The sequence below is a fragment of the Marmota flaviventris genome, chromosome 3, assembly GCF_047511675.1.
Source record: "Marmota flaviventris isolate mMarFla1 chromosome 3, mMarFla1.hap1, whole genome shotgun sequence".
In the NCBI taxonomy this organism is placed as follows: domain Eukaryota; kingdom Metazoa; phylum Chordata; class Mammalia; order Rodentia; family Sciuridae; genus Marmota; species Marmota flaviventris.
Window position 1 is genome coordinate 15,890,375 of NC_092500.1, and position 13,789 is coordinate 15,904,163.

Sequence of the window (13,789 nt, forward strand, 5' to 3'; positions counted from 1 at the left end):
GTTGAATACCTACTATGTGCTAGGCATTGTTACAGGTTCTGCTCCAGAATTATACACCAGGGAACAAGATGGACAAACCCTGTTCTCACAGAGCTGACTTGCAGGTGACATTGCTCAGGACAAGGAAGAGAGAGAACAAATCAAGGTCGGAGAGGTTGAGTATCTCGGGTGAAGTCACACTCTGGTGAATAGTACAGCCAGGATTCCTTTTTATTTAGTCCTGGGGATTGAAGCCAGAGGGGCTCTACCACTAAGCTACATCCCCAGCCCTTTTTACTTTTTATTTTTGAGACAGGGTCTCGCTGAGTTGCTGAGGCTGGCCTTGAAATTGAGATCCTCCTGCCTCAGCCTCCAGGATTCTAATCCTGTTTCTGCTGCTAGTAGCAGTGCTCTTATTGCCCCGCCATGCTGCCCTGTGTCTGGCTAAGGAGTTTGGACTTTGTCCGAAAGTCACAGGTATCAGCAGAGTCGTGGGGGAGGGGGACACAGGGTCAGATGTGCACTTTAGGAATGGAATGTGGTGGAGGAGGGATGATACTGGGGAGATGGCCTAAGTATAGATGCTTCTTAGATTTATCACAGCTACCACCTCCTCCTCCTCGAATCACGTCCCTCCTTGCCCAGGTTTATTTTCAATGCAGTGACCAGAGAAAGGCTTTACAAGCCCAAGTCTGATTACGACACTGATCTAATCAAAATGGGCCAATGGCTTTCTGCAGGACTCTGTCCTCCATGGACTGAACTCCTGTCACTCTCCTCCCATTTTGCTCAACCACAGAAGTTTTGCTTTTTTCTTTTGAACATGTCAAGGATATTCCTGCCTCAGGGCCTTTGCATGTACTAGTCCCTCTGTCTTGAAGATTATTCCCCAGATATCAAGATTATACACCCCTTGCTGTCTTTTTTGAGGTGTCTGTTCTAACATCAACCTTATCAGAAAGCCTTCCCTCCCCACCTCCATTATTCTCTATTCTCCTAAACTACCCAGTTTTTCTTGCTGACCCTTATCATCATCTGACAGGCCAAGCATTTGGGTATCCGTGGCTCACTGTCTGTCTGCTACCCTAATGAAGAAAGGGACTCTTGGTTCACTTCTTTATCCTCAGTACCTAGAATCATAATGGGCCAAGGTAAGCCCTTCGTTAATATTGTTGAGTGCATTAGCCTCCTCGAGGAGGTAGGAAAGAATTTTTTTTATATTTCTTCCTACCCTCTGTTTAGCTCAGTGAAGCCACCAGCCGCTTCCTTGCAGTCGATTGGAGGTCTCCTCCCACGTGGCCCAGAACATCCTGCACGTGATCTATCCACTCTGGGGACTTTCTGGGGGCCACTCTTCCCAGGGTGGCACCGGGTTGTTGTTTTCTGTTCTGGAGTCCTGCCAGTGCTTTCCCGGTTGATGGGAATTTATCACATTTCAGTTTCTTTTTTGAATAATAAAGTCTCCTCATGAACCCTTGTTGTTCCTTCCCTTAGGAGGAAGCTATCTTGTTTTTCAGTTTGAAGTTCAGGGCAGAGAAAACAAGGTGGATGGAAGGGGGGCCAGTCATCCCGTTGCCCCGCCCCCTTCACATGTACACAAAGGAAGGAGGAAAAGAAGGAACGTGCAAGGAACTTAGAGCTGAAATCTCCAAAAGGAATCAAGAATGTCAGTGTTGGAGGGTCGTACAGATCATCTCCTCTCCCACTGGTTGTCCCCCTACTATGGTGGATACCCCAATGGATGCTCTTCCCCAGGGGACCCCTCTGCCATCACAATTACTAAATGAAGGACATAAGTGGCAGGAAAACTTAGTCTGGGTTATTTCAGTGGAATCCTGGTAGGTGACACCAATTCTATTAATAAAATTCTTGGAACGAGAAGTATTTCCGGTTTCCAACTTTTTTAGATTTTGGAATATTTTGTACATAATAAGCTATCTTGAGATAGCTTACGTAGAAGCATGCAGTTCCTTCACATTTCACATACGTATTCTACACAGAGCCTGTCGGTCATTGTGCGTAGTATTTTAAATCATTTTGTGCATGGAACAGAGTTTCCCTTTGTAGCATCGTGTTGGTCCTCACAGAGTGTCAGATTTTGGAGCATTTTAGATTCTGTATTTCTCAACCTGTTCTTCTGTTTCCTGATGTCACCTATCAAACCTGTGAAGACTTTTTCGTTTATCCTTTCATACATGAAATCATTCCAGGGGAGAGGTAGTAAAAGGTCTTGACAGCTGCCATTATTGGGTGCTGTTGCATCTCTTGCTGTTCTAAGTACTTTTTTTTTTTTTTTTTTTTGCAGGGAGGGCATTAGCTAATGTAGTCCTTGTGTTAGGTTTTCATTACAGGAAAAATATGTGTGAGATAATAATAAAGTTATCAAGGGAAAACCTTTATCTTGGCTCAGTTTTGGAGGTTTCCGACTATGACTGATCAGCCCTGTTGCTTCTGGGCCTTGGATGAAGCAGCACATCAAGGTGAGGAGCTCCTGGTTGAACAAAAAGCTGCTCATTTCAGGCCCTGGATAGGAAGGGGTGAGGAAGAGACTGGGTTCCCACAATCCCCTTCGAGGACCCCCCCCCCCAGCAACTGACTTCCCGCTAGGCCCCACCTCTTAAAGGTCCCACCACCTCCTAAGAGTACTGCACTGGGCGCTGGACCTTTAACACCTGGGCCTTGGGCAGTACTTAAAATCCAAACTGTAGGAGTCCATCTTCAAGTAGCCTGGTTTCTCCCAAGTTTGGAGGCTGGAGGCCAGTTGAATGCTATGGACTGGACTTAGTACAATGGCATTTCAGGAAGAGGAGACAGTCCTTTACTGTGCCAGCACACCCTTGGTCTCCAATGCCTGGCACAGAATAGGAAAATATTATGGAATGAGTAAATTTGTTTTGTACTGTTTCAATAAGAGTGTTGGATATTCCTCTTATTTGATCTTTGGTACATGAAACACTGGAAAAATTCAAGGAAAACCTGACCCTGCCCTCTGTAATCGACTTTCCCTTGAAACAAGAGGATCGAAAATATAAAAACATCATTTTTGGTTCTCATTGTTCATGGGGTCGCTACAGTTTTCCACTTCCAATTTCATGTGTAGTACAGACTTAATGTAAGCTGTGTGTGTTAGTTATGGCAGCACTTGTGTAATAACACATAGAACCTCTAATTTCAGAGACTTAAGGAAACAGAAGTTGATTTCTGCTCATATACCAGTACAATGTCCTGGTCAGAGAATGGTATCATTCTTCAAGGTGATGTAGGGACCCACGTTTCTTCTACCTTTAGCTTCACGATCCCCTGGGGACTTGGAGTCCTCTGTTTCCAGCTGAGGAAGGTGGAGAAGGCATAGAACTTTTTAAACAGCCTGGTCTCACTTATGCTCATGTTCCTCTAGCCGGAACCAGTGACATGGCCCATTTGGCCGCAAGAGAGGCTGGGAACTATATTTCTGGCTGAGGAGCTGTCAGCTCCCTATTGATGGAGGAACATGAGTCTTTGGTGGACAATTAGCTTTCTTTTGCCACAGTGAAGAATATGCGTGGTCTGATTGTTGTTTAATGTGACCTTGCCCACGACACAACATCAAGTTAGAAATGTCATCATCTAGGGTAATGTTCCAAACCTCATCTAGAAAGATGGAAGAACAGTATCAAGCAAAGCATGGGCATTACTGCACAAGCCTTGAAATGATAGGCAGCTTGGAATAGAGGTCAGAGCAAAGCTTTAGGATCAGAGACACAGGTTCAAATCCTGATGCAGGCAGGTACTGTCTGACCACGGCAACTTACTTAACTTTTTTGAAACTCAGTTTTCTCAAGAATGAAATGGGAATCGTAACACCCACCTTGCAGTTTCCTGATGGTTAGAGGTAGTATGTATAGGTGGATAAACGGCATTAATATGTTTCCCGAACAAAGATTTCTCAAGAAAGCAAACACACCTTTCTTTTAAATCGATTTGAAATATCAAATGTAATCAAGGACAGGTAATGAGCCTTATGTAAAATGTAAGATGTAGGATAGTGTGGATGTTATGCTTCCAAGTGCAGATGTTACAACTTCTTTCCTGTATTCAGCACAAAACCAGAAATCAGAGTCTAACCAAGCAGCATGATTGAATTGCTTGTAATTGCTCAGAATTCTAGGAGCTGTGGAAGAAAAGAAATAATATTAACAACTGTGATTCATCAAGTGTGTTAGACCCCTTAAACTCCACACCAACCCTGTGAAACATATGGTGACCCCAGCCAATGACACATATATTGTTATCATCATCTACAAATGAAAAAACTGAGACAGAGTGGAAAAAATAATTGTCCAAGATCCTCAGAGAAAGTGGTGGAACAGGGATTTAAATCCACTTCGTGTGACTCTGAAACTCACACTTTTAACCAAGGAGCCTGGGCCCTGGTTGGAGGAAATGCTTTCTCTGTGTGAAAACACTCACACAATGCATGATAACATCATGCTGGAGGAGAGTGGTTCAAATTATCAATGCTGTAGGAATTCTGGCTGGAGAGGAAGTCTCAGGGCTTGGGCATGACTGCATGCCAGGCATTGTACTGGGTGTTTTTTCATCCTTCCCATTTAAGGAGAGGTGGCCTGGCATGTTTGGAAGTCAGGGTGAGCAAGAATTTTGGAACTGGATAGGTAGGGTTTTGATCCTGGTGCTGCAAAGTACTAGGCCTTTCTGATATGATTTCCCCAACTGAATATAGGAATTATAACAGCTACCTTACAGAGGAGGGATTGTCATAAAATGGTACCAGCATAGGATAGGTGCAGTCTATCAACAGACATGGATTAAGTCCTTTGCACTTGGAAGTATCAATTAGGTTATGCCGCTGTAACAAACACCCATTAAATTCACTGGTTTAATATGAGAAAAGGTTAATCTTTACTCACCCGACTTTTCTAATACAAGCTACCTGGCAGTGTTCTACCACCTTTACCTAGACACCCAGGCTCTCTAACTCTGCACTCCCCTGATAGTCAAGATCAGAAAAGAGAAAAGAAGTTTTTTCTTCCTTTTTAAACATTTATATAAGACAGCAGAATGCATTACAATTCTTATTACACATACAGAGCACAATTTTTCATATCTCTGGTTGTATACAACCTAACTCTGAAGTCTCCATGTGGAAAAAGCACAATTACTTGTGCCTTCATTCTACTGACCTCCGCAAGTCATATGGCCACATCTAATCTGAAGTGGGTTGGGATAGTAGATTTCTACCATATCTCAGGGGAAGGAAAAGAACAGAAGATACTCGGTGAACAATTTTAATTACTACTGCAGAAGCGATGTGTTTACCTGAAAAACCTATCAGGTAATTTCTGTTTTAAGAAGAGGAAACTGAGGCTTTGAGAGGTTAAGTCATTTGCCCAAGGTCATGCAGTCAATTCACTGGGAACCAGGACTCACTCTGCATATCACTTACTTGATTCTTGAATTTACATGCACAGTTATTTGTATAAAACCAGAACACAGGGGTGGGTGAGAGTATAAATCAGTGGTAAAACATTTCATCCCAGGCACTGGGAAAAAAGGCAGAAACAGTTTAGGATGGGGGCAGAGAGGCCCTGCAAGTGTGGTGGACAGAATAGATTTGAATAAACATTAACTTTGCCTATGTATTATGTGGTAGCTCTTAGGGAAGACAGGAAGGGGCAGAGGGGTTTAACGTCAAGCATCAGTGGAAATAAAGTTTGGACAGATTGCTAGAATGCAGCAGAGGCACGTGTGTGGAGATATGACTGGGGTGTTTTGGGCCATTACTAGGGCTGCAGGGAGGAGTTTCCGGGGAGGAGGTTCCGGGGAGGGCAGGCTGTTGCCAGAGCCCAGGGGAGTCCAGTGTAAGGTGATAAGGGGTAGACAGGAGTGAAGACAGCAGGAATGCGGAGGAAGGGATGAACCTGGGAGATGAAGAGGAAGCTCCAGGGCGTTCACTGGTGGAAAAGTAAAGAATTGCCAGGGATTTGCAGAACGCACCGCTCTTGCACCATTTATTAAAACAACAACAATAACAACAAAAAAACCCACGCCTTTTTTCCCCCTTGCCTTCTTCCTGATTTTTCCCTTGCCTCCTCTTTGGAGAACCGGGACAGCTCCCATGGCTGGAGGGTTCCTGACTGACCCTCACCTGGTGGGGTACGGTTGCTGTCGCCATCACGTGGATGTGGCCCTTCCAGTTAAAGGAAAACTCCCAAGGCTCCTTGGGGGCCAAGATCAAGAGGCCTGCAAGTCGCCTTTTGCGAGGCAAAGGGGATGCTCTGCAGGCCCAGGCCCCTGATCCATCCCAGGTCCCTGATTAGTCCACTGCTGATGGCTGCTTCGCGGCAGGGTGGGCCTCTACGCGGATCCAGCTTCGTCTCCGTGCCTTGAGCGCCCCATTTCTTCCACACCCCCAACTCTGCTACCCTCCCAATTGGCTGTGCCCGCCGGAGTCCTGGACGGTGTTGGAGGGCCCCGGGTGCAGCCTCGTAGCCTCCCTTCGTCCCGACTCCGCCTTTCTTCGGGCCGAAGCGCCCCTCCTGGGGTTTTCCAGGGCGCGCAGTGGCCCCCGCAGGACGGAGGTGGGGGCCGGCGGGCGGGGGTGCCAGCCCGGGCGGCGGGGGGGCCTGACTCACCGCCTGAAACCCAACACCGCCGCGCCCCTCCCCCAGCCCAGCTCCGGCCTGGCGGCCGCCGCGACACCAAAAAGAAAATGAAGAGGCGCCCGGGCCCGTGGAGCCCCTGGCCGGACCGCGAGCGGGCGCCGGCGGCCCCCGGCTGGGTGCGCGCTAGCCTCCCGGGTCCCGGGCTCCGCGAGCCGCCGCCGCCCCGCCGCCTACAGGAGCGGAGGCCGAGCGGCCCGAGCCGGAGGCTGCAGCGGCGGCGGCCGGGCCGGAGGGCCCGCAGTAGCTGCAGTGGGTGAGCCCGGGAGCGCCCGGGGAGGGGGCGCCCCGGCTGGGATCCCCCGGTCCCCCCGGCCGGCCGAGGACAAAGACCCCCGGCTGCCGCCGTGGCCTGCGCCGCGCCGCACAAAGGGCGAGTCGCGACAGGCATCCAACCCCCTCCCAGCCCGGGGTGGCCGGGCCGGTGGCGGCGGGGAGGTGGGGAAGCGCGGGCCGCGCCGCCCCTCGCTCCCCTCCCCCGGGGCCGCGGAGCGCGCCGCCCCCGCCCCCGCCCCGTCTGCGCGTCCGCCCAGGGAGGAGTTGGGGGGGCGCGGCGCCCCACATAACACTCCCCCTCCTGCGCTCAGAGCCACCCCTCTCCCCTCCCTCCTGCAAACACCACCGCCTCCCTGCCACCGCCGCCTCCTCGCTCGACGCTCCGCAGCTCGCCGCGGCCGGGGGGCGGTGCGCCGACCGTGCGCGCCGGGGGCGCCAGATGTGCAGTCCCCGCCGCCGCCAGTGACCCAGCCGCAGCCTTAGCGGGAGCGGGCCGCCTCGCCAATGCTGCGGGGGCGGCCTTGAGCGCACCCCGGTTTCCCACTGCGGGGACCCCGACACCCCGAGCGTTGTGCCGGGTCCTGCCCTCTGCAGCCCGGCTTTTGGACATGGAAGGGGCCGCTGCGCCCGCGGCTGGGGACGGCCCCGACCTGGGGCTGGGGGCGCCGGGTTCTCCGCCCGAGGCGGCGGCCGGGGCAACTGCAGCTCCCGCGGTGGCTGCGGCCCCGGAGCCCAGGAAACCGCACGGGGTGAAGCGGCATCATCACAAGCACAACTTAAAGCACCGCTATGAGCTTCAGGAGACCCTGGGCAAAGGCACCTACGGCAAAGTCAAGAGGGCCACCGAGAGATTTTCTGGCCGAGTGGTGAGTGGGGATGTTCCCGGGGGGGGGGGGGGGCGCTGGCTTCTTGCAGCTGCAGACCAAGGGCGTGCGGGGCGGGAATCTGTGGGCGCTGGGGCTCTCCTGCCAAGAGGGGGCTTCTTGAGGGTCCCGCAGACAGACTCTTCATTTTCCTCCCGGGACCCCGTGACTCAGGCGTGTCTCTCTTGAAACACTTGTTACATCCTTTCTGCACATATTTTGGGGTGTTCTCCCCTTTTATCCAAACAGCAAAGTAGTGGCTAGGATATGTGAACAGTTTGCAGTTTTGGACAGTAGGGTCTGCCCCGCCGGACATATCAGATCATGCCCCCGAATGTCTTATTACTCAGAAAGACTTATCCTACTCAGCCCAGAGCTGGTCCCTCAAGTCTATGTCCTATAGTTGTCTCCCTGTCCCCCCGCCCCCCTGCCCCGTTTACCCACAGACTCTGCATCCCTCCACTGATTCCCCATCACCCGATGCTGTCCCTGCAAAGGAGGGCAAACTCCTGCCTGTTTTTTAAGAGAGAAGGTTAGGAAGCAGAAATGAAGGCTGCTACTGCATGCCTGAGGATTGTGACAGTTTGCATCGTGACTTCTGGGAAGACTGAAATGCCCCTGGCATGGTAGCCATTCAGATGCAGCACTGAGTAGTGCCGCGGGCTCCCTTGTGTTTCAGGTCCTGACCTCAGGACTACTAAATTGCTTAAGGGGTCTGGCCAGCTGCCCTGTGACAGCTGAAACCTTGCCAGGGTACCAGCACCATTTGCACAGCTCCGAGAAGTGCTTTGAGTGCCTTCGTTTTGTCCCTGTCTTGGTTTGTTGTCATTTTTCCTTTCTGCAGAACAGGCCCTTGAAATCCACACGGCTTGTGGCTAGAGAGTTGGGTTCAAAGTGACTGACTGTTGCAGAAAGATTTTGTGTGGTGTGTGGCAGAACATTAACATGGTTCTTTGATTTAAAGCAGATCAGATGTAATTTTAATCGATTTAGGGCCAAAGTCAGAAACTAATTATGAGGCTCCTTATGTGCACTTTTGGGGGTGTTTCAAGGCCCAGGGTCGATAATAAATCTAACAGATGGTCACAGGGAAAGCAAAATGAGCTATCAACTGAAGTGCCAGTGTTGACATTTTCCTTTTGCATTTGTATAGGGACAGTTCTGCTGGGAAAAAAAAAAAAAGGCTACTAATCAGCAAGGTCCAGCCCTTAAATTCTCAAATATCTGGATGCCTGGATAACTCCTTCATTTCTCAGATTTGCAATTTGTGTCAATACAACTTAATCTTATAACTTAAAACAAAGTCTATTATTGATTAATTGGAAATTCAGGATGGTGTCCTTTTTTAAAAAAGCTTCCTCTTTAATAAATGAATTGTGGCATGCAAGTTGAAACTTTACTCTGCCCAGGCACCATTTTTGCAGGTTGAAAATCCTAAAGAGGATATGGTTGGGAAGATGTCCTTTGAAGAACTTCGTAGAAGAGACTGAGAAATGCGCACTTCATTCATGCTTTTCTTCTGAGGTGATATTCCCCAGGCTGGATGTTGAATAAGCAAAAACTAAGCTTAGTTCTTTGCTTGTGTTGTCTTAATAGCTGTTGAAGAATTGCACTAGGAAGTTGGAAAGCATGATAATGAAAAACAGATGCAGTTCGAGGTGCAGGTTGAGGATGTGAGAATGTGAGGGGTTGGTTGGGAAGGGTGTGTCTGGGATCTGTGAAGGGACCCCAACACCCAAGAGCTAGGGAGTCTGCACTCTTTGAAAGAATGCAAACCTGTCTTATGGCAGACGCCTTCCCGAGCTTCCCTGGGGCTTCCTGTCACGCGTTCTTCTAGCTATCTGATCCACAGACTAAGTTAGAGCAAAAGGATTTGCATCAGTAGGCAGGAGCCTGTCTTTCTCTTTTGGTGGGTGTCTTGCTTTTTGTTTGCAGAAACTGTGAGCATTCCTCCAGGATTTTTGTCTCATGGCCACTAGGGGGAGCCCTGAGAACGATAGAGGCTCTTTTCTCAGCTGGAAGATGAGGGAGCCCTTACTGCGCAGCCCTAGTTGACTTTTCCATCGTGCTATTAATTTCAGCTAAATCTCTTGTTTTACTCAAAAATTATGTAAAGATTTTGAAGCTGGCAGCAGATACAGTCCCAGAAACTGGCAGTCCCCAAACTGCTTCATTTATCCATGGGACTGTTTTTTTTTCCGGATAGCTGAGCAAGATTCTCTGATGAACACCTTGCATTTAACAGATGGGAAGACTGAGGTTTGGAGAGGGAAAGCCTTGGACCCAAGTCCTCCCCCTCCTGAGCACACTGCTCACAGATGGTGCAAGAACTGAAGTGAGAAACAAGAATTGTCAGGTGGAAAATTTTCTGTGCTTGGCTGAACAGAAAATAATACGAAACACACAAACAAACAAAGAAAATCACTTATTAAGTTGTTCTGCCCATTCAGTGCCCAGTGATGCAGAATCTGTCAGGAGCAGCAAGAAATTTTGTCCAATGTATGAACATGGAGTTTTCTTCTGGTTCTAGGGATGCATGAAATATCACAACTTGCTCTTAAGGTTCAGTCGAAGAGCCTTGAGAGAGTGTGGTCTTAAATCTGCCTATTCCGTCTCTGGGCACGATGCTGATGTAATGTCTTTTAAAACCTTTCTCAGAAGGGGCAGTGGTTCTAACCTGTCTTGCCAATGAGTCAGGTGCTGGGGATCGCCAACATTCTTGTCGAAAGCAGGGCCCCTGCTCAGAAAGGAGAGACTTTTTTTTTTTAAACATGAGAATATTGTTGCCTTTTATTATGGGGGGGGCGGGGTACCAGGGATTGAACTCAGAGGCACTCAACCACTGAGCTGCATCCCCAGCCCTATTTTGTATTTTATTTAGAGACAGGGTCTCACCGAGTTGCTTAGAGCCTCGCTTTTGCCGAGGCTGGCTTTAAACTCGCAATCCTCCTGTCTCAGCCTCCTGAGCCACTGGGATTATAGGCGTGCGCCACCGTGCCAGGCTAGAATGTAGTTGCTTTGATGGTACATCTGGAAGGGCCTTCTGAATAAAGCACACCAAGACCCAGCATCACTTTCTATGTTCTCTGAAATACAGTTCTGAAGAGAGTTGCAGAGTCAGGAGCTTGGAGTCGATTGGTTCAGCCCTCCCCGTCCAAGTAGCACCCCTTCACATCCCCAGATGCGGTCTTGCAGCCACTGTTTAAGCACATTCATGACACAAGGACTCAGAGTGGGTTGTGATTATTGAGTCCAACATCAAGGCACTCTTGCAAAAAATCTAAAAGCCCTGGCATGCATTCAAGCCTTCACCTGATTCTTTCTAGCTTTATGACTTTAGGCAAGCTGTGTGTCTTTGAAACCTCAGCTTCCTCATCCGTTAAGTGGGCCGTTAATAGTACCAACTTCTTGGACTTATGAGAGTTGAATAAAATAATCTATATAAAGCCTCAAAAGGGGGAAATGAACCATTTTAGTTCCTCTTTCTAGTAGGGTTCCCCCCCTCAAGATTTCAAGGCCATCAGAGAGACAGGATGCTTTGGACAATTAGCCTTTTGTCATGGGGAGGGGGTAGGGGAGATAATCACCTTCTCAGGGGTATTAAACTAACAGGCTGGATTAATTAGGGAGGTGCACACAAAGGAAGGTGAAACAGTGAGATTTGGATAGGATCTGAACATGTTCCTGAAGTCTTGAATTTCGGCTTCAACTATTGCACAAGCTTTGTTTTGATACAGTTTTGGGCAGGGCTGTGGGTGAACCTCTGTGTCATCTTGTGGCATGTGCTTTCTTTGAGCCAAATTTCTTGGACCTTCAGGTTGCACAAAGCACTGCCCCAAACTCCAAACCCAAACCCACCCTACCTTTTGGGGAGAGGTGTCATGTGGTTGCCTCAGTGCCCAAGGTCAAGGTGAACTTTCTCCCCACACCAGTTTACCTGGTGTGTGGCAGTACACGGTGTGCCTGAGCTGGAGGCATGGTCTCTGGGATGGGAGGGGCAGGACTGGTGGGCAGAGGGTGTCCTTGTCTACCAGAGTGCTTCCAGCCACCAGAGAACTAGCTTAGGATAATAGGACATCCTCACCTCGCAAGCCAGGTGAGTTGACCAAAAGTGAGTATTTTAAGCATTGACCCAAAGCTATTCATAGCCTAGTGATAGAAAACTGGAGATCAGAGAAGCAAAGTTGACCTGCTCAGCCATGGGTGTGTGGCCATCATATGCACGGTGGCTGAGGTACCATTTTGCAGCTAAGGCCCAAACCCAATTTCAGAGTGTTAGGGACCTTGGCAAATGTATCATCCAAACTTCTCATCCTCATGGTGGGAAACACGAGGCACAGAAGTTTATTATCCAAGGTGGCACAGCTGGTAAGTGACTGAGCTGGGTTGAAGTTACTTGATTCATGGATTGGAATTTTTCTGTCATTCATTTAATAAATCTTTACTAAAGCAAGACATGGACCTAGCTCCTAAAGAATTTATAATCTAGTTGCAAAGATGTACCTACAGATACTGGACAAATTTTCATTCATTCGACAAAGATTTATGTCCGTCTGCCAGGTGCCAATGCCAATCACCTTGATAAAGGTGGAGACATAGATACACGTAGGACCCAAGGAGCTTAGTGTCCAGTGGAAGAGAAAGAGTAAGTGGTCACCAGGCTGGGAATAACTCTTCCATAAAGGATGCGATCATTCCAGGTGGTTTTCAGGTTGGAGTGTGATGCCTTGAAGCTTAGTTCCCGGGATTGAGTTGACCCTGCGCCTTCGCAGGCTTTTAAGCTTCTGTGGTTTCTACCAGCTGATATTTTTAGCTCAGGTGTGTCACGCAGTGCGAAATGCTCTACAGGCATTTCCCCTCATTGAGCCCTCGCCCTTGAGGTGTGCACTCCGATTAGGTCCATTTTACAGATGGGAGATATGACCCATCGGGAGGCTAGCGGATTTGCTGAGTGTCACACAACTGGATGGTGCCCAGCAGGCCTGTATTTTGGGAAAGCCATTGCTGCTAGAGAAATGGAGACCCTCCTTGTGCCACTCAGCTGGTGACCTCTAAAGTCGGGCAGGTACTTTGCCAGTGATGCCTGAAGAGCGGCCAAGGGTGATTCTTTTCTGGGGTGGGTTTTTGTTGGTGCTCAGAAAGAGGATGTAGAGGATGACAGACGGATGAATAGGGAGGGGATTTCTCCACCAGCTGAGAGGAGGTTGAAGACAACCCTTGGTTTGGGTTTCAGGAGACTGAAATGTGGGGTGCTTTAGGCAGAGGTCAGGTTCATGCATGTGTGTGGGAAAGGGGAGGAGGCCCATGGGTGTGCAGTGCTGGGAGGCAGTGGGAGGCCAGTTTGGTGAGGTAGGATGGAGGCAGTATGATGATGGTGATGATGATGATGATGATGATAACAGCTAACAGTCTTCAAGAGCTTATGGCATGTGGGTATATATGAACTAATGGAGTCCTTGTAGCAATTCTGTTTTCATCCCCTTTTTCAGATGAACAACTGAACTCCAGAGAGGTTAACTAGCTTGCCCAAGATTCCACGCAGCAGCAGAGCCAGGGTTGGGACCCGGGCATGTAAACACAGAGACTTGACCCCTCTGGAGGTGCCCTGAGCTGGGTTCTGATCACAGCAGGGCTCCGTGCCCGTTGGTTTGGGGTGCTGGCTTGGAGCAAGGAGGTTTTCACAATAGTTGAGGTGTGAGAAGATAAGGATCAGGAGCAAATTAGAGGAGAGAGACAGTCTGGCTCTGGCAAGCTGACTGCTTGTTGGACCCCGAGCGTGATTTCATGAGTCGGGCCAGGGTGCGCTGCACCTGGATGCACACTACATTCTTTGTTCCCCAGGTAGCCTCTGACCCTTGGATCCCTTGGGGGCTTCAGGGGTGAACGGGTCCACTCCTAGCCTGCAGACAGAAATGTACCCACTACCCTGAGATGTCTTCATCTACCCACTAGGAAGCAGCTGGAGGCAGGGGATGGTGAGCAGGGTATCTCCCTTGTTAGTCCAGGTCTAGC

General features: G+C 49.3%; 1 protein-coding gene across 1 annotated transcript in view; it reads left to right on the forward strand.

Moving 5' to 3' along the window:
- The first annotated feature begins 6,655 nt into the window (after positions 1–6,655).
- Positions 6,656–13,789, forward strand: part of Nuak1 (NUAK family kinase 1) — a 64,270-nt gene continuing 57,136 nt past the window's right edge. Inside the window, exon 1 of the mRNA XM_027930180.2 lies at positions 6,656–7,780. Coding sequence (XP_027785981.1) covers positions 7,523–7,780 — 258 coding nt within the window. The 5' untranslated portion in view covers positions 6,656–7,522. The remainder of the gene's footprint in view (positions 7,781–13,789) is intronic.